General features: G+C 46.1%; 1 protein-coding gene across 1 annotated transcript in view; it reads left to right on the top strand.

Annotated features, from left to right (window-relative positions):
- Positions 1–21,165, top strand: part of RYR3 (ryanodine receptor 3) — a 418,103-nt gene that overhangs the window by 31,306 nt on the left and 365,632 nt on the right. Inside the window, exon 3 of the mRNA XM_075532282.1 lies at positions 7,153–7,260. Coding sequence (XP_075388397.1) covers positions 7,153–7,260 — 108 coding nt within the window. The remainder of the gene's footprint in view (positions 1–7,152; positions 7,261–21,165) is intronic.

Raw genomic sequence — 21,165 nt, 5'->3', positions numbered from 1 at the left:
TCCTGTTTATTTGGGAACATTTTCTAAAGGGGAGCGTGGTTTTCTGCCTAGGAACACTTGAAAAGTCTTCTCCTCCATGGCTTTACAGTAGGATTACACTGAGCCTTGGTAAGGAGCTGGGATCAGGGCAGCTGGACGCCGTGTGGTGAAATAGAATGAGCACAAGGGAGACGTCAGACAGTGTAAGATATGATAAAAATAATAATTTATAAATTATCAAGGGTTCATGCAGGAGGGGAAAAACTGAGGACCTGATGCCAGGGGCTTAAGTGGGGGGCAAATGTTTTGAGAATGATGAGGGCAACACATGTACAAATGTGCTTTACGCAATTGATATATGTATGGATTGTGATAAGAGTTGCATGAGCCCCCAATAAAATGATTTTTTTTTAAAGAAAGAAACAAGGCCAGATGAGACCTGAGCCTCGCACTGCCACATACCAGTAGACATAGTGCCCCTGGAGACATGAACATCCTTGAAATCACCATGACAGTGAATACCAGCCATATTTATTTCTGGATTTGATATAAATGAAGCAGCACACATAGATCATCAAAGGGGCACTTGAGATGCCATCCTCAATAAAATTCAGACATTTCAAGGTTTCTCCTTAGATAGACGTTTTTGTGGTTAAGACCTACCTGTTCAAGTGGCCCTGTCTTTGTCCTCTGAGTCACCACTGGCTTGTCATTCTGTTTTGATGATCCCATTGTCATCCTGTCATCTGCAGAGGCAGCTTTCTGTCCTTAAAGCTTGGGTCTCTTCTAATTAAAGCTCTTCCCTTGATGGATTATAATCCACGTGAATCAAGCTAGAACTCCCAAAGGGATTTTGCTCAACGCCAGAGGAGCACGTGTGGGGACTAAAAATGGATGGCCCAAGTATTCTAATACACTAGCCTAACGTGCCTGATGGCTGCACTATGAACTTGCTCTCTACCCTTGTCCCTGTAGGCAGAGAACTCCAATTGAAAGGATAACCTGCCCATGTCCCTTATTTTCAGGGTTTGGTTTGCCTCTGACTTGGCTATATTGAATGTCCACAACCCAAATACAAGAACCTGAAAATCATTTCTCCCAGCTACCTGGTAATGCTTTCTCACTTATCAGAGCCACTTCTTATCCCCATTAGAAACTACTTAACCTTTGCAACCTACCCATTGAAGCAGGGCTGAACCCACCAGCATTAAAGTGGTATAAAAATCAAAAAATTTTTATAAAGGAGTTTATACCAAGGGCTGAAGTAGAAAATGTTTTGGAAATGATGATGGCAACATACGTACACATATGCTTGATACAACTGATGTATTGAATGTTATAAAAGCTGTACTAGCCCCGAATAAAGTGATTATTTAAAAATAAATAAATAAAAACCATTGCCCATCAAGTTGATCTCTGGCTCATAGTTGATCTCTGGCTCATAGATCTCTGGCTCATACCCTGTAGGACAGAGTAGAAGTACCCCATAGGGTTTCAAGGTATAAATCTTCATGGAAGCAGACTGACATGTCTTTCCCCCACAGAGCAGCTGCTGGGTTCAAACCAACTACCTTTTGGTTAGTGCTAAGTCCTTAACCATTGGGCAACCAAGGCTCTGGAGATAAGAGTATAATACAACATTTATGGAACTGCCTAGTGGTGGAATGGAACAGGGTGTGTAGATGAGGAAAGTGAAGTTATCCGTTACTTTCCCTTGCCTTTGCCCACTCCCTCTACTCTTTCATGATACCCCTCTATCTACCTTATCTTTTCCAATTTCAGGAAATGGGATGAAAAAGCAAAGGGAACAAGGATATAAGTTCTGTTGGGCCCATACTTTTAAAAGGTGTCTTCTACTAATGGATGTTTCTAAAAAGGAAAGAAAAACCACAGGAACAAGGGCACCAGAGCCTTCCCCCATGCCCACCCCCCACACACCCGTATTAGATTTCATAAGCCCCGGAATAACAAGAAAGGAGCTGTGTGAACTTCTGGAAGACGCATCCACCTTCCAGTCCACTCTTTGCTGCAGAAGCAGCAACAACGAGAACCGAACCGCATTGCCGTAGAGCGGATCCCAACTCAGAGGGGCCCAGTGTGCTCCAGAGTGGAATTGTGCTCCATGAGGCTTCCTTGGCTCTACTCTTCAGGAAAGCAGACAGCCAGGAGTTCCTTCCACATTACAGCTGGATAGGTTTGAACTGCCAACCAAGTGAGGTGCTGTTAGCAATTCACTGACACCACCATCACATGCTGTTCTTGCTGGGTGCCCATAAGTCAGTTCTCACTCACTGCCATCCCATGTGATGGGGTAGAACTGCCCCTTACTGTTTGCTCAGCTTTAACCCTTCAGAAAGCAGAGCTCAGGGTCTTTCTCCAACAGAGCCCCTGGGGGAGTTCATACCACCGGCAACCTTTTAATTAGCAGCCAGACAAGTGCTTAACTACTGCACCACCAGGGCTGCTTAGTGTCTACATATAAAACAAACCCACTGCCACCGAGTTGATTCTGACTCCCGGTCACCCTCTGTAGGGTTTCTGAGGCTATACGTCTTTTAAAGAGTAGACAGCCTCATCTTTCTCCGAGAGAGCAGGTGATAGGTTTGAACTGCCAGCCTTGTGGTTAGCAGTCCATGTATAACTCACGGCAATTTTCTACCAAGGGAGGCAAAATGGATATCTAGACCCTGGGTTTCCAAGGGCCCTGGCTCCTCAAGGTTTTCTGTAGGACATGTGGAGATGTAATACTTCTCTAAGCGAAGGACAGGCCTTGCAAGAGGAATGAGGAGCCCTGTCAGAACAGATGTCAACAGAGCCCTCTCTCCGTGTCCAGAATCCTCAAGCACATGCCCCCAACGGCTGCCAGGCAGGGTGACTGAGGCACAGGCTCCACAGCTCAGAGACAATGATCTGCACTCCTGGAGGACTCTCACAGCTGCGAATAAATTAGCTGTGATGGACGAGTGGACTTTGCTCATTCTTAGGGAGTGTGGAGTTTAATTAAGGATGGCAGCTGGCGTAGCAGGTCAGGTGATTCTCTGCTCTGCGAGCCATTCTTGTGACAAGTTGCCAGGTGCGTTTTGTTCCCTCCCTTACTGTGGCCCCCACATTGCTTTGTGTGCTTTTGGTGTGACTTAACTGTAGCCCTAGATGGATAGAGTTCCGGGAGGGACTGCAGTTCAGAGGTACAAAAACTAAACTGCCAGGAAATGGTATTAACTGGTGGCAGTTTCAATGCTCCCGTTTGGGGTGCATTCTCCCCCTGTATTCTGTCTACCTCTTTAAGTATACCTATTCATACTTCTGAGGAACCCTGGTGGTGTAGTGGTTAAAAATTGTGCTGCAATCTGCATGGTCGGCAGTTCGAAACCACCAGCAGATCCGCAGGAGAAAGGCTGGGCTTTCTACTCATATATACAGTGAACAGTCTCGGAAATGCACAGGGGTCGCGGTGAGTCAGCATTGATCTGATGGCAGTGAGTTTGTCTTTGGGCATTCCTACTTACGGTGGTCCTGTGGAATAAGTTTTGGCTGCTAACTAGAAGTTCAGGGGATCAGTTTCACCAGCTGCTCCGTGGAAGAAAGACAAGACTGTCTGTTCCTATAAATATTTACAGTCTCGCAAACCTCACCAATGCTATGAGGTGGAATCAGCCTGATGGCAGTGGATTTGGTTGGTTTGGTTATTCATACTTTTGAAGGAGATTTGATGGTACACGTTGGGCTATTAACGGAAAGATCGGTGGTTCAAATCCAGTGGAAGAAGCTTTCTACTCATTCTGTAAAGGGATATCATCTCAGGAACCTTGGAGAAACTCCACTGTCTGCTCTCTGGTTGCTATAGTTGCAACCAACATGATGGCAGTGAGTGCTTAGTTCAGGTGAGTGAGTGTTGCTACCTGTAATTAAATCAAGGCCATCTTGGGACTTTTAATACCTGCAGGGAAAAGATAGCTATAATTGTAGCATGCCCAGTGTCTGTGCTATTGGTGGCCCCCCATCAGGGAGGACAGATGGCAGTGATGAGGCGAGCTCCTGGGCCCTGTCCAAGCCAACCAGACACATGGGGAGGAAAGAAATTGCCTTAGCCTCGCACAGTCTCATCGGAGCAGCGTCGCTAGCTGGAGACTAGCAGGTTTTGGTCTTAAAGAGAATGGACTGCAGATGGGGGATTTTTTAAGTGGGCATGAAGCTCAACGCACTCAGTTGATGAGCTAGCAAGCAGCCTGTGAAGTGCCGATGGTAATTCTTGCAGGTCGTCTTGAAGTGACAATCTCCAGGTCCTACACAAAACTGAAATGGAGAGAGGAGGATAAGATTAAATCCCGGTTTTTGGTTTCCCACTGGGTTCCCAGGTGATGTCAATGATTTGCTCTCGCCTGCTCACTGGAAGGCTGGCAGTTCGGATCCTCCCAGCTGTACGCTGGGAGAGAGGCCTGGCAATCGGCTTCCAAGAAAACCATCGCTTTCCATTCGACTCAGTGACTGATGCGACCAGCAGGAGTTGGAACTGACTCAACAGCAAACGTTTTAGGGTTTAGTTTGGGTTTGAGTGTGGATCCAGGCTGCACTAGACATGGAAGGGGAAAATATCTCTGTAAAATCTTCTGAGAGGCCTCATATCTGGGGAGCGGGGTTGGATGATATAATTTCATGGCATACAAGAATAGTTTATCATATTAATATGTGCAACTTATAATGATGCTACACGCGTGCTCTAAAAACACTTCCTCGATGTGAAACTCTGCCCCGTGTCACCAGCTGCCTGCTGCTCAGGTCCCAGTCAAATGAGTAAATTACCTGCAGCAGGAACAGGCTTGGAAAACAATGCCAGAGCATGCAAAATACAAGCTGTACTCTCCTTCGGTTACAGTCGCTCCTTGTTTTCCTAAGGAGAACTGAGCTAGTGCCTGTAACTCCAGCCTTCTAGGCTCTGAAGACTCGTGGGCACAGACACTGAAAAGAAGCATCTTTGAGGAGAAAGGTACTCAAGCCCATAGTATTAAGAGCACTTCCATGAAAGTAGTAGCCTTTGGGATCCGCTGACTCCATTTGGATTTTCACTGGGTGATTTCACAAAGCAAATCACCAGGCCATTCTTCCTCAGCCACCTTGTGCTCCCCGATCCACTGAAACCCGTTCAACGTTGTAGCAACACACTTGTAAGGGACTTAGCACTGGCTGGGAACCGAGCCCAGACCTTTTGCCTGGTAGGCGAGGATTCTACCACTCATCCACCAATGCCTCTCTGTTCCCAAGTTAGAGAGGTGAAGAATGTGTATAAACACTTGGAAATTAAAGGAACCTCCAATGTCACCAGTTCCTTTGCCTTTATTTTTAATGCAAAACTGCTGACACCTGAGAGGTTATCTGTGAAGTTAGAGCACTATAGATGCAGCCTTACCTGTCACCGAGGGTCAGGCACAGCTTCAGCGACTGCTGGCACTCACACGTCATTCTCATTCTCACGGTGTCTGTATTCTGCCAATATCATGTAGGGAACAAAGTTTGGAATGCAAGGTGATCACAAACTGCCTCCCCAAGGAAAATGGTGGTTCGTGAAACTGGGTTATAAGCATGTGAAGCGCAGTGGTCATGCTTTGTGTTCTTCTATGTCTTGCTCAGGACCAAGCACGATGCTTTACATACATGTGTTCCCAAAATAGTTGTTGGTAGGAAAAGGCTCCATTGGCGAAACAAAAATGTTTAAATCTTTTCATCTGTGACATCACAGTCCAGGGTCTTCTGCGTAGACTTTGGAGCTAGAGGATCGGGTTTAAATTCTGACTCGGTCAAATGGGTGTAAGCCAGGGCCTCAGGCCTTGCGTGGCCTCGTTTTTCTCTGTGTCTTCATTCCCCACCTGTGTTGATGTTAGCTGCCCCTTGGTGGAAATAACAACCTCGTGTGTGCACAGTAGGCCCGCACCACAGGTTTTCCATGATGTGCCATTTAGTACGCAGATCACTCGACTTGTTTCCAGAGACACTGCTGCGGAGGTTTGAACTACCAACCTGTTGACTAGTAGTTGAGCACTAACGAGTTTACTTCAAAAACAAACAAGCAAAAAGAGAAAACACTGTCGTGGACTCCCTTCTGACTTGTAGCTACCCTATAGGACAGTGTAGAACTGCCCCAAGACTGTGGCTCTTTGCAGCAGTAGAAATCCCTGTTTTTCTCCCAACGAGCGGCTGGTGGTTTTGAAGTGCTGACCTTGCGGTTATCAGCCAAGCATGAAACCTCTATATCGCCAGGGCTCCTAACCATTTCACCTAGGGACTCCTTCCCTATAAAGTGTGATCATCCTACACCTTACAGTCGCTCTAAGTTAGAGTATCCTCAAGGGTTCTGGTCATATAAGGTTGTTGAAAGGATTGCATGAATTTGTACAAGCTGAACACAGCGGAGCCTGGCACAGAAAAAGGGCATAAGGAATATGGTCTGTCATTGTAGCCGATACAGAGAGCCCCAACGGAGCTGCTAACTGCAAGGTCAGCAGTTGGGAACCACCCGCCAGCTCCTCAGGAGAAAGATGAGGCTTTCTGCTCACGTAAAACGTAGTCTCATGAAGTCAGAGGGCTAGTTCTACCCTGCCCTGTGGGGTTGCTTTGAGTCAGCATCGACTCAAGGGCAGCGAGTTTGGCTTGGTGATGCTATGGGTTAGATATTTGGCTGCTAACCAAGCTGGAGTTTCAAGTCTACCAGCTGGAGTAAGAGAAAGACTGGTGGTTTCAGGAACCCAGAGGGTCCCTGTAAACTGGAGTTAACTTGATGACATTTGAGTGGGAGCGAGGACGGTCAGTATACAGTCATTGCTGAGAGATGTCCCAGAGCAGGCATGGAGCGCCTATGGAATGAGCGCACCATACATTAGAAAGAGGCCAGGACGGTGGCCTGCAGTCACTTTCAGGCCTAAAAATGAACTCACCCCAGTGGCCCAGTTTTCCATCAAACAACAACTGTTCTTTGAAACTGGGTTTTTCTTCTTCCCGTGTTTTAGAGCCTCACTTAAAACTTGCTTGAACTTGGAAAACACAAGTCCATTTGTCACATTCCTGCTCGTGCATCTGTCGTTTTGATGCTTCCGTTCCGTACCGTTGAGATATTTTCTTGCATGACTGATCCCTGACTGACAGGAGGAGGGACCCTGATTCTGTCCTGTTTGATGTCCACAGTACATCCCTCCGGATCTCTGCGTCTGCAACTTTGTCCTGGAGCAGTCCCTGTCTGTCAGGGCCCTGCAGGAGATGCTTGCCAACACGGGCGAAAATGGCGGCGAAGGGGTGAGTACCACAACCCCCAAGCACACTTCGGGTTTTATTCCTCAACGTGGGGCCTGGGAAACCTTAGGGCTCTTGCGGGAACTTCTACACAGTAAATCCTTCTCCCTGAGTTTGGATTCCTCTTTATTCAGAAACTCTCCTCAGGCTTCCTTTGAACTACAAGCTGCCACCAGAAAACAGGAAGGGCCACCGTGCATGTGGAGAGACTGGTCAGACTTTGAGGTTGAAGGTATCTGCTTGGCAGACTTGTCTTTCTAGGGCGATTCTGGATATCACCGTGGACACACCATGCTTACAGAGGTTTGGAGTGCATTTCCACGGTGTCCCTCAGACGCAGAGTTGTCTGGAATTTCTATGGTCTGTGACATCCCAGATGAAGTGGTCAGGTTTCTCGTCTCAGAACGTCCCCCAAGCAAGACTTGGGCCAGACACTTTAGAATCATCCGTGACACTTCCTAATGGCCCACATTGATTGACAATCAAGTACTCTAATTCAACTACCCGAATACTTCCAATCGAACCACTTCTCCCCCTTCCTTGCAGATACCTCATTAGCTAACGATCCTCTGCCTTCTGAGTTACTCTGTCCATTTTGCTTTCTCTCTGGACTAAGCCCCTCCTGTCTTTTTATTTCCTCTACTCAAAAGTAATAATATTTTTTTCTAAGATGCAGATCTTGTCACCACACTTCCCTGTTTTAAAATCCTTTAATGTCTTTCCATTGCCATGGGATAATCTCCAGATTCCTTAAAATGGCAGAACGTCCTGTGGGCTTAGGCACCTGGTCCCCTCCCCTGCCTCTGTCTCCAACCACAATGAGTGTCTTTCACTTCCTCCGATGCACCAAGTCCCCTTCTGCCACGGATCCTACTTGTCAGCTATTCCCTCCACCTGGAACAGCTCTGCTGCCCCTCCTGCCCCTCCTCCTCTCTCTCCCTACCTACCCTTGCAGGACCCAGTTCCAGCAAAGATCTTTGGAGAAGCCTTTGCTGGCACTACAAGTCCTGGGGGAGAGGGGGGCGCTTGCTTGAGTACTTCCCTATCAGTGTTCTTATCACTCTATCATAACTGCAAGGAAAATGTTCTGCCTTCCTATTGGAGGGTAAGCTACCAGTGGGTAAGGCCTTCACAATACTTAGATTGTTCTTATTTGCCTTGAGTGAGCTCAGACAACACAGAAATAGCTCTCTTGTGGTTGAAAGGCAATGACCATAGAATCAAGAGAGCGAATGTTTACATTTAGATCATCTTCCATCTCTTAATATGATCTCAAATACTCACATGAGTCCTGTAAGTTCGTGTGACTCGTTTATAAAATGAATGTGTTTAATTTGATCCACCCTGAGGTCCCTTAACACCTTGTGATTCTTCATTATTTTGCTTTAAAACAATATGCTTTCTCAGCCACCAGAAAATAGCTTTGTTTTGTTCTTCAGAACGGTAACTCAGATGAAAGTTTCTGTCCCATTGTTTGATGTATACCTAAGTCTGTGTTTGGGGAATCCGTACATTGATGCCATCCCCTCATTTTTTCCTCCATCAATGCACACCCTGGACACTTGTGTTCAGTGGAATTTTTTTTTTTTGGCAAGAGCTTTAACAAGAGTAGTGACTTCATTTATCTTGAAGAATTCATTTTCCAAATAGAATGAGAGAAGTGATTGAATAAAATGGCACTCTTTGATCTGGAACACACGGATAAGACTTAACTTATCTACTGGCCACCCAGAGCAGAAATTTGTTCACTAGGTACATTTCAAAAGGCATCTTTCATTTCTAATACTTTAAAGGCAATATATTACATTTTCTCATGGGATCCACTCCTTTTTGAAAACTAGAGGCAGAATAAATGATTCGTGACAATTTTATCATTAAATATCCCAGTGGGTAATAGTAGTAATTACCGTGTTGGGTCAGCCATTGAATCTTCCCATGTGGTGTATTGCCTTTCTGTTCTCTTTCACCGAAATGATTTCCCACATGGATACATCATTATCTGTAGCACTACTATTCCTTAGATACCTGAAAGCTAGAAAGAAGGGCCTTGAAAGATAACAGAGGGCATTCCTTTTATTTATTTCACAATTAAGGGGGGGTTATTAGGGAAGTCAATATAAGCCAGGATCTGAGGATATGAAGGGCCAGGCATTGGTCTAGAGAAACACTTCTCAGCTAGCGGTCAGCCCTCACTCAGGTCCTCAACCTCTCGGCCACGTGGTCCCTTAGCCTCCTTGAGCCAGCCCGGGAGGCTGTCTGCTGCTCGGCTTCGGAATGTGAGCAGTGCTCCTTGCCTCCACCGCTGCCCTTCATCCGGCTCCAGCTACCACCCCTTCAGCTGGAGGTTTCCAATGTGTTCCTCTGGGCATTCCTTTTTTTAAAAAAATCATTTTATTGGGGGCTTGTGCAACTCGTATCACAATCCATACATCCATCCATTGTATGTCAAGCACATTTGTACATGTGTTGCCCTCATCATGCTCAAAACATTTGCTTTCGACTTGAGCCCTTGGTACCAGCTCCTCATTTTCCCCCTCCCTCCCCAGTGCCTCCTCCCCCATGAACCCTTGATCATTTATAAATTATTATTATTATTATCTTGTCATATCTTACGTTCCTTGTCAACAATGACTATTGCAGTGGTAGCTGACGGTTCCACTAACAGCGTCTCTGGGTGGACGCTCCATTCACCGTGACTTTTTGTGGAGTCTCTCACACCTGTCTGCATTCTTCACCTTCAGTGTGAGAGATACTATTTTTGCATCCCCCCTCTTGAGTCTGATTATTTTGCTATTCTGTAGTGATTGCTGCTCACATTTACTACTGCTACTTAATGTGGCTTTTGATGACGATAGTCAGCAGGGAAGAAAAAGAAGTAAGGAAATTAGTTCACTTGACAGGTCATAATGATGCTCTGCGTAGCCTGAGCATGTTTGAGTGGGATGATGTGTCTTGCATTGCCATCCCATTCTGTTGGAAATAGACATCCACTGCTTTTAAATGGATATTATGTTCACTGACGACCATGGCTGCTACCAAAAGGGATGCTTTGAAGAGTGTAATTTTCCCTTCGAGTCATAAATTGGTCCTTGTGGGTGTGCGTGGCTGTTCACTGCTGACCAATAGCCGGAAAGGTTAAACACAGGGCTTCAGCAGTGTGTTCGTTCACATGATGGGCTGCCCTTTGGCAAGGACTGACAACTCCATAGCAATTTCTCTGGCAACAAAGAACATGAAAGTGTCCCTCGGGTCGAATGGAAGAAGGTTTTTATCATGATTGTTTTTATGATTAAAGTGTACTTAGTGACAGCCGGGCGCAGTGGGAGCTCGCTTTATACTGATGAGGAGGACCAGGAGCAGCATATGTTCAGGTTGCCTCTCCCAGCCTACACGACCAGAGCTTGGGTCTAATCCTGTCTGCTTCTCCTCGGAGGAAGGTCACCATGAACTAGACACTTGCTCCTGTGGCCAATGACAGGGCTGGAGTTCAAAGTGAAATTCCCACATCCGAATATGAACACAATTTTGCATTTGTGACTGATTGTTCTTTCCAAGAAACTTCTGTTGAAGGAATGAGCAGCCAGCGTCAGCAGGACAGAGGACTAGAGAGATGTCACCACCTCGCTCACGGCCTCCAATCCCCAGCATCCTATAGAAGTGACCTCGGTGTTGACGACGCAGGATCTGTCCTGAGACCACATTGGGTTTTGGAGGCAGGCAGACTTGTTTTCAGGGCAGGTGCTAGTGCCCACTCACTCACTAGTTGCCCGTTAGGGCACATGATTTCTCCTTTCCCTCCCGACCACCTACCTCATGGGAGTTTGTGGGCAATGACGTGAGCTAAGTGCCTCACAGGTGCCAGTGAGTGTGGAAATGAGGATGGGTCCCTTTCTTCCTCTCCGATCTACTCTCTCCTGTCACAGATCCTTAGACAGGTTCAAACCGCCTCAGAGGAAGGAGGGAGCCATTCTGTATGGCCAGGAGCAGGCCCCATCCTGAACAGCCTGACTCCAGATGGGTTTGAAGTAGCCTGGCACAGTGCCTTGACAAACACGGGTCCCCAGTACATGCCTTTAATAAGGACAGGTCTTCCCCAGAGTTGACTTAATCACTGTCACCTACAGGGTAGAAATGTACATCTACAATGAACTCAATGCTATGGTTACCATGCGAGCACGATGCATCCTATCATGCTCGCTTAGGCAGAATTTGACCAGGAAGCCCATAAAGGGGTTCACAGATTGCTAAATGTGAGCCTGGTACTTTGTTTGAATCGTAGCTCCTGTTGACCATGCTATGCTTGACTTTAGACATTAAGGAATCCGGTATGCTAACACGTTCCAAGGTTGGGAGAGGTGACCTGGAAAAGTACTATTTCTGTTCAGCTCTTTGATCTGGGATCTCCTCGGGAGAGGTGCTTAGCGTCCCTCTTCTCCTTGTGTGATAACCCAGTTAACCCCCAAAGGTGCATCAGCCTCCTTTCATTTGCCCTTATCTTCAGAGCGAGATAGTTCCCCCCACACATCACAGTTGCCAGAGAAACGTGCCTGCGTGAAATGGCACCTTAGTCAGGTGTTACCCTTCCTCAGGGTGATATGGCTACCACTGACAAGGAGGGGGGGGCTGCCTCCTAGCATCACGGACCTTGACATTGACCAACAGAAGGCATATATATATATATTATACCTTGCAGCAAATCAGGACATTTGTCCATCTTATAAAAGTCACAGAAGGTAATTGCATCATTAAGTCTCACACATTCACCTCCACTTCGACAGTCAAGTGATGCTCAAATCAGGACACAGCCGCTGATGAGAGAGCAAGAAGCCTCTCCTTTGAAGTCTGAATTCTGGCCATGTCCAGTTATGGAGATGTCTGGGGGGCCCTTTGCTGGAATGAAGAAGTTAGGAGATGCCTTGCCTCTTTCTCCCTGTGCCCCAGAGTTCCCACAATCCTTCTGCGTCTCAGAAGAGGAGAGTTCCAGCTCCACCTCTGGAGCTGCAGTTGTCGCCTTCCCAGACTGAGGATTCATTTCAGTGTTGGCAGGGAATAGGACTGATGGAGGAACAATGGATATAGCGCTGAATAAACCCCATCCCCAATTACATTTTAAATGATTATTAAGTAAACCATTTCATGAGTCAGTTCTAGCAGTACGTAATTCATCTCTGGAATATGACACACGATTTCTTTGGGAGAAAAAGTTTACAGGGCATCTACACAGTTGGTGATGTAAGCCTTAGAACCTGCCCATTGGCATGAAGGCCCCAAAGCCAGGGCATCCAGGGACACCATGAGAGCCACCTTAGGCTTTACACTTGAACAATTCCTTCCTACTGCCTGGTAGAAGCCACTGTCTCATGCTCTCCTAGTACTTTAATGCCCCCATAGAGAACCTCCCAACCCAGGGCCTTTCAGGGTCTTAATCTTGGGAATATTACCCAAGGTTATCACTTAAGTGAAGGAGCTCTGGTAGTGCCATCAGGCAAGCATTGGACTGTTAAACTCAAGGTCTGCGGTTCAAACCCACCAGCACTCCTTGGGAGAAAGATGAGGTTTCTACTCCCATACGTACTTAGAGTCTTTGAAACCCCTCTGGAGGGTCTCTGTGAGTGGCCAATAGACTCACTGGCAAGGGGCCTTCGGCGACAAGCTCGGCTGCTCACTGAAGGATTGGAGGTGTGAAGTCACCTGGGAAGAAAGATCTGACCATCTACTTCCCAAAAAGGTCAGCCATTGAAGACCCTGGTGAGCCGAAGGTAGGGGGAGACATCGGACAGTGTAATATATGACAAAATAATAATAATTTATGAATGATGAAGAGTTCATGAGGTAGGGGGGAGTGGGGAGGGAGGGGTGAAATGAGCAGCAGATATTAAGGGCTCAAGTAGAAGGCAAATGTTTTGAGAAGGATGATGGCAACAAATGTACATATGTTCTTGACACAGTGGATGTATGTATAGATTGTGATAAGAACTGTATTAGCCCCAATAAAATGATTAAATAAAAAAGAAGAAAGAAGGCCCTGGGGAGCATAGTTCTCCGACACATGCGGGGCTCTCTTGAATCCGGATCCACAGCAACTAATTGAGTCACCCGATTTGGAAAACCAGAATGTTCTGTCATTACGTTCTTAATTTTTGCTGGATTTAATCCTGCTTGCTGTTGAAAGGGAAGAAAGTGGCATTCGGATCTGAGATGGTCTGCCTTTCTTTCTTAATCTACCGTGAAAATAAGATTTTTGCATTAACAAAGTGACAACCAAATCTATTTGGTAACACCTTCCCTTCCCCGGTGGTTTATATATCAAGTGATCCTTTCACCCTGCCCTGTGTTAAGTAAATGTATTTACCCTATAGATTAACTTATGGGAGGTAACCTCTTAATGGCAAAACTCAGGGTGGGGATTTTTTTTTTTAATGTCGCAGCTCCACTCCAGTGACAATTGGATTGTGGGCCAATCTCTGGCCACCTCTGGGTTCTGGACCCAAGGATGATGTGAAGAAGTGCTTCCCTCTGTTGGGGATTATTGTATGGTTCTGGGGTACAATGGAAAGGGGTCACCACTGCACTTGCTGCAGTGTGGTCCAGTGGCTGCCTCCCATCCCAGGCTGACCTGACTGGTATGTTGTAGTCATGACTTTCTGGCATGAGTAATACATGGGTTGTACCTGCTGTCAGATAAAGAGAGAGAAGAAATTTCCCGGAATCCATCCAGGATAGCAACTTAAAAGGACAGCAATAGGGACTGTCATGTGTAGATTTTTCTTTTCCTGTTTGTGACACGATTTCCTTTTAGAAAAATACAGTGCATCCTCCCTTGTTCTGGATCCCCAGAGTCAGAAAAGTGTATTTAAAACAGTAAGTAATCCTCGGAACGCTCCCAGCTACGGTGTTCCATGTATCCCCACAGATGGCGTTGTCATCCTGAATCCTGAAGCACGCATCCCACCCCTGACCCCCACCTTTCCTCTCAACACTGTTCCTCCTGGAACCCATCACTTTAGAATGATATGCTGACCCAATGTGCTGTAACGCGTAGGTCTTCATGAAAAAAGCTCATTTATGAAATACACTTTGGGATTGGCCTTTGGTGACATGGTTTCTAGTTAAAATATTTCTTCTCAAAGACCTTCCTTGTGGTGGAAGGGGGGGCAATCTGATTGATTGGTTGGTTGGTTGGTTGGTTGGTTGCAGTATTTTTAAGGAAGGAAAATCCCAAGTTGCCTGCCCTTTAGGTCCTGACCTGTCTCGTTGGGTTGGGTTCCTATGAGCAGGGCGGCAGCTGGATTTGGACGAGTGCAGGCTGCTCACTTGGGAGGTTCTTGATGACATCAGCACTGTACTTGGGAGAGGAAAATATTTAAGACAAACCGTTAAGTCTACTGCCAGGGCTAACTGCAAACTAAAACAGCATGTATTCTCCAGGTGAGAAAGCCCTCCCTGAGAGCCTCATTGAGTTTCTCTCTCTCTCTCTCTCTCTCTCTCTCTCTCTCTCTCTCACACACACACACACACACACACGCACATACACACACACACACTTTCTCTCTTTCTCTAAGTATCAGTAGTTTATGCAAATTAGTTGAAAACTTTCAGTAAGACCTACAAGCACTAGAATATCCATTTGATTTTTTTTCTTTAATCACTGTATTAGGGGCTCATACAACTCTTATCACAAGCCATACGTACATCAATTGTGTAAAACACATTTATACATGCGTTGCCCTCATCATTCCCAAAACATCTGCTCTCCATCTAAGCCCCTGACATCAACTCTTCATTTCCCCACCTCCCTTCCCACTCCCTCCTCCCTCATGAACCCTTGGTCATTTATAAATTATTTTGTCCTATCTTACACTGTCCGACGTCTCCCTTCACCCACTTTTCATTTGTCCATCTGCAGGGAGGAGGTTATATGTAGATCCTTATAACTGGTTCCCCCTTTCCACCACAGCCTCCCGCCACCCTCCCGGTATCACCACTCACCACGGGTCCTGTTGTTTTTGTTTTTTTGACTCTGCTAGTTCAGTGACCGCTCCAAATGGGAATGTCATTCCCACCTTTCATCTGTATGTGGTGTTTGCAAGTTCAAGTGACTCCGCCTGTATCTGTAGTGCACTGGGCCTGCACTTGTCACAATTCAGGGCAATTTCCATTCTTTGTGCCTCCGCAATTTGGAGAAGAAATACAACCACCCCACTGAGCCACACGTTCAGTCTTGGGGAATGAGAGGTGGCTGTGCCCTTGAAGAGTAGTTGCAGCATGTTAAACCACCGCTCGGGAATCAGGAGAACCCTGACCCAAGGACTCATTTTTTACCTTCAACATCATTGGGGGGAAATCATCATCATTTAGGAATCTCTCATTTCTCCTCAGAAGGTGGTCTGGCTGGCCTGTGTACAGAAGGACCCAGGTGTGCAGCCCGGCCTTCATCCGAGCTCCTGCTTCTGACCCCCTCCAGCAATGCTATTATGCAACTCCAGCTTGGCCCTCCCCTCCCCTGTGGCTGGAGTTCATAATACAGATAAAAAATCTAGTTCAATCTGAAGCCCTTTCTCAGGCCATGTCCCCAAAGATGGCACTTCCCACTTCAACAACATTACGAATAACCTTGAAGGTTAACTAGCTTTTTACATGTCATCACACATGGCATCACACATGTCATCATACATGTCATCACACACCAAGTAGAAGCCTTTTCAAGTGAAAGGACCGGCTGAATTAATTTTGAAAGCTCTAGATTCTATAAATCCCTCACTTGCTGGACGACAGTGCTTCCACTTTAGTGGAATGGTCTTTTTCTTTGGCTCATTTTGAAGTCAGCACGGCATGTTTAACACCAACATGTTGTTTCCCCAGTGCGATAACACTTAGCCTTGCTAATGTTACACAAAGCCCAGGGTTCTTTGCGTTCTTGCTGTGGACATGTGGGAGAGTTTCATTATAACGACTCCCATCATTTAGAATGCTTGAGCTTCTTCTCATGCCTCGACTAAAAATAGTTACTTAAAAAACGTTTTCATTGCAAAAATGGCAACATTTTTATTAAAGATTCATTTGAGGGTGAGCAGGGACCAGGGAGATTAAAACTTCCTTTATGTAATGCACAGTTAGATGTATTTTTATTTTGCTGAATTTCTGTAGCAAAAGACAGGTCTCCTTGTGGAGGTGTAGGGTCAGAGATGGGGTTGTAATAATGGATTTCAGCTGTCGTGTTAGGACTGTGATTTAATCCTAAATTGTAAGGCATCTGAATTGATGAAAAAATGTTTTTGTGCTTAAAAACTTGGCTTACCTTTTGAAAATGAAAGCCTTTTGGAATTCAAGAAATCCTGAGCGAAGAGAAACACTTCTGTTTTATTTGTTCCTTTGATTTGGTAATTTTCCTTTAAGTCTGTAATAGCTACTCCAGATGAAATTTTATCAGGTGAGAATTGAGTCAACTAGTGAAAAACACGAGTGTGTTCCCATTTAGTGGCCGCTCCATAAACGCCCCCATTTAGATACTCCAGTAAGGACAAGGTAACCTGGGGCCAAAGCAGACCTGTTCTCCGTTAGTACCAACGAGAACCCTCTGGTTCCCGTGAGCATTTTAGAACCTCGTAAACTCTCTGGTCCTTCTAATGGAAGGGGCTGGAGTGATGACGTGGTCTCAGTGGAGAGGAAGCAGGAATAATAAGGTTGAGGAGATGAATTGGGTGAAGGGCGGGCAAGGGTAGGCACCTGCAAAGTAAGAAGGGCGAAACCTAAGGCAGCGTGCGTCTCTCGTTACCAGGTGTCTCCTCCTGTGCCTACAGGTGCGCTTTCACTGAGGCGAAGGGGATGAGGCCTGTGAGTCTGCAGGTGTCATGCTGGGGTGAGGGAGGAAAGTGCCTGACCAGTCAGGGGCTGGACCTTCTGGCCTCGGTTCAGTGCCTTTCTGGGTCTGATCTCCTGATTGCCTACATCACGTGGGTTTGACTTAAATTAAGTTCCTAAATTCCCGCCCCAGAATCCCCTAGTGTCTGCCACAATGAAGGGTTCACAAGCCTGCGGGGAAGTGAAAGGTAAGACAATGATGTAAGAATTGCTTTATTGGGCTGATTGACACATCAAAAATCATGCCTGCTTTTGGTTTCGGAGGTTTTGTCCTTTGTGTTTGAGTTGGGAAGCCAGAAGTTCAAACCCACCAGCCCTTCTGCAGGAGAAAGACAGTGCTTTCTTCTCCTGTGAAGAGTTGCCATCTCAGAAACCCCCAGGGGCAGTTCAACTCTGTCCTATGGGGTTGCTCCGAGTTAACATGAGCTCAGTGGCAGGGAGTGTGAAGAAGTTAGCTTATTATTTACGTTTAGAGTGGCGGTAGATGCCAGCAGTGTATTTTCTTTAATGCCCTTTCCAGGAAGAATGGAAAACAGCCAGCCATGTTGCTTATCCATCTTGAGGTCCATGTTCTCCAAATAACTTTAGAAGTTGACGGGTTTGTGTTCGGGTTTGTGCTTTTTATTTGACTTGTTGGGAAAAGCAGGATAAAGGAGCCCAACATTGGTTGTAATTACTCAATTCGCCCCTTCTCGGCAGATAACTACAGGCCTGGCCTCTGTGATGGTGGGGACTGCCGGTGGCTGGGTGTATAGGCGCCCACGGTGCCTCCTTGTGCTCTTGTTAAAGAGAAGCGTGCATTGGAATCAGCACCTACTAGGAGTCACCTGCCGCCATCTTGTTAATGAAGCCCAGCTGTGGGCCAGGCACTCTCAGCCCCATTCCGCTGCTGCTGTTCTGCCTGTCTACGGTAAAGGGCCGGGGCCAGGAGTACTGGATGTTGTCTCCAAAGATTGGCCTGCAGTCCACTGAAAAATGAGTCAGGCAGACCAAGGACCCTTTAGAAGAACAGTCTTAGGGAATTTGGCTTAAAAGGGGCTTTCCCTTGGCCGACTCCCTGCTTCTGCTGTGGAGGGGGAGGGAAGGGGAAGTGTTGGGGACTAGGGCCAGAGCTAAAATTCAGGGCAAGACCATTCCTGAAAATACTCCCCTGTCTTTGATGAGATTTTAGAAAGGTGAGTTGATTGTATTAGACTTTATTTGTTTGTTTTTTCACTGTGTACATATCTTTAAGGAGGCCTGGTCCTGTGTACATTGATCTTCCAGCCACCAGGCCAGCAGTTTGAACCCACCAGGCATTCAAAGGAAGATGACGAGGCTCTCTACTCCTGTAAAGATTCCCAGTTCTACCATGTCCTACAAACAAGGTCGCTATGAACCGGAGTGACTCGCTGGCACAGGGTTTACTTTCGCTTTATATCTTTTAGATCGTTTCTTTTCCAAAGCCTAAAGACTTGGTTCGGGAGAATTTTTAGAATTAGTAGGAGGATGCAAGTCTCTAGATTTCATTTCATCAACAAGTGCAGATAACTGAATGGTAATCACAGGAGAACCCTTAGTCCACCCAGACCAAGAGCTATGGTTCTGCTGCTCTAAAACATAGCCTCACCCTTGGTACCAGCCACAGCCCCACAGGATAAGGAGGCATTTTGCCCCTTGGCCCGTGGGACTGTTTCCTCATGATGCTTGACCTCCTTCTCCCTGCCCCTTTGATAAAGGGACAGCTGACAAACCCTGATTCCATGCTACGGTTTATACCAATGTGGACAATAATGACCTAGCAGTGTAGTATCTTTAAATAGGATTCTCTCGGCTGTTGAAAGGGGTTTGATAACATGTTTCCAGGCCACTATTAATCTAGAGATTCCCAATAATGAGGGGAAAGGAGAATGGCTATTCAATGCTAACATGCCAAAACCTTTTGTTTTGTTTACAACCCACAGTTATAAACAGCAGGCAGTGCAATCCTAACCCCTGGCTCTGCCCTGGGGCCCCTTTCTGGTTTTAAGGGATGCTAAGGGCTCCTGAGGGGAGGGGGGGGGATCAAGGCCACAATTCCAACTCCAGACAATTGACCTGGGTCACCGGGAGAACTGACCATTGCTGTGCCCGCTTTGGTATTCCTCCCAGGCAGGCAAAAGAGCAGATAGCCAGAGCCATGCTGCACAAGTGGCATTGACTTCAGTCAAGTCAGTTGGGAGGAACAAGAGGTTTGCTTTCTCCCAAGTGCTTGCAAGAGCACAACCTTCAGTTAACCTAGTTAAAGGGACTCCCGGTTGCTCCTCTGATAACCGCTTTCTTCTCCTCCGGCATAAATCCCTGTTGACCTCCTTAAGGTAGCTCTTCCCCCGACGGAACTACCTAAACCAAGCTTGCTCCACTTTACTTTACTAGGTAATGCTATTTACTTCATTTGCAACGTTAATTAGATTTTTTCTTGACTGGGCTGCAGGACCAGGGCAACCAGGTGCAAACAGGTTTGGTTTCCACTGGGTTCTCATCCCCATAATGAACTTGGTGCTTGCAGGAATGTAAAACATCCTATCGTTCTGCCAGTCTCTTTCCTCCCCGTGGCTGCCTGTCCGTTACTCAAGAAACTACTCTCACTTCGTTTTAATTCTCTTATCTAACGGTCATATATAACATTTTATTTCTTGTACCTAAGAGAGAGCACTCAATAACGCTCTCATTTAGATTTGTTTTTTCCAAATTTTTGTGTGCCTATGTGTGGGGTGAGATGGGGTGCTGGTACAGAAATGTACTTCTGTTTATGGTTTGTGTTTCGTTCTCCCCTGTGGTAATCTGCTGCTAAAGTATTTCATAAATCACGTCTATTTTCATCTCTTCTGTTAAACTTTGTTTAAAAAACAAGCACGCAGAACCAATTGCCCTAGGGTCATCTCTTTTGATGATCTCAATTATGTCTTACAAACTGTCCCCAGATAACCTTTGTTGCTAGGTTCCATTGAGTCAATTCTGACTCAGTGGCCCTATGTAAAACAATGAAATGGTCCCACATCATGCTCATATTGGTTCTGTGTGAGCCCATTGGTGCAGCCACTGTCTCATAGCTGCTTCGTCAGCTTGTTGAAGCATGTCAATTGGTATTCCATCAATTTCAGAAACCTTACCTTTTGTTAGTGCCTTAAGGGCAGCTTGGACTTCTTCCTTCAGTTCCCTCGGTTCTTGATCTTATGCTACCTCTTGAACTGGCCCTGTGTCCACCAGTTCTGTTTGATGTGGTGCTTCATTTTGCCTACAGAATCATTAAATATTATAACTCATGGCTTGAATCTTTCCATATTTTTTTTCAGCTTGAGATAATACCGAGCCTGCTCTTTCTTTGTGACTCACTCTAGGTCTTGGCACATGATAATATCATTCTTTTTCATTAGCTGCCCTTTGAGAGTTTCTGTCCAGCTCTTTTACATCATCATTTCTTCCATTTGCTCTAGCTACTCTGTTTCCAAGAGCTATAGATAAGGTCTTCAGTGGCTAATTCCTCAGAGGTTGACATCCTAGTCCTTCTTCATAGTCTCTTCTTAGTTGGAAGCTCTGCTGAATCGATCCACTCTGGGTGACCCTGCTGCGATTTGAAATACCAGTGTCATAGCTTCTAGCATCCCGGCAACACACAACATCACAGTCCGACAAACTGACAGGCAAATGGCAGATATTAACAAGCTACAAATTGCTTTGCTATGAATGGGAATTCCAGACCACCTCACTGTGCTCACACAGAATTGCACATGGATCAAAGGCAGTTGGGCAACAGAACAAGTGAACACTGCATGGCTTCAAATCGGGTAAGGTGTGCATCAGGATTGGAGGAAAGGTTAGAAACCTGAGATGTGCAGGTGACACAACTTGGCTTGATGAAAGAGAAGGACTTGAAGCCCTTGCTGAGGAATACCAAGGATTGCCGTCTAAAGTGCCATCATCCAGTCAATATTAAAGACCAGCTTTTGATGGTCAGGAAACCTTGCACTAGTGTTTAATGTCTAATCATTAAAATCAAAACAAACAAAAGCAAAATATAAACCCCTG

The sequence above is a fragment of the Tenrec ecaudatus genome, chromosome 14, assembly GCF_050624435.1.
Source record: "Tenrec ecaudatus isolate mTenEca1 chromosome 14, mTenEca1.hap1, whole genome shotgun sequence".
In the NCBI taxonomy this organism is placed as follows: domain Eukaryota; kingdom Metazoa; phylum Chordata; class Mammalia; order Afrosoricida; family Tenrecidae; genus Tenrec; species Tenrec ecaudatus.
This window is presented reverse-complemented; position numbering and strand designations above follow the sequence as displayed.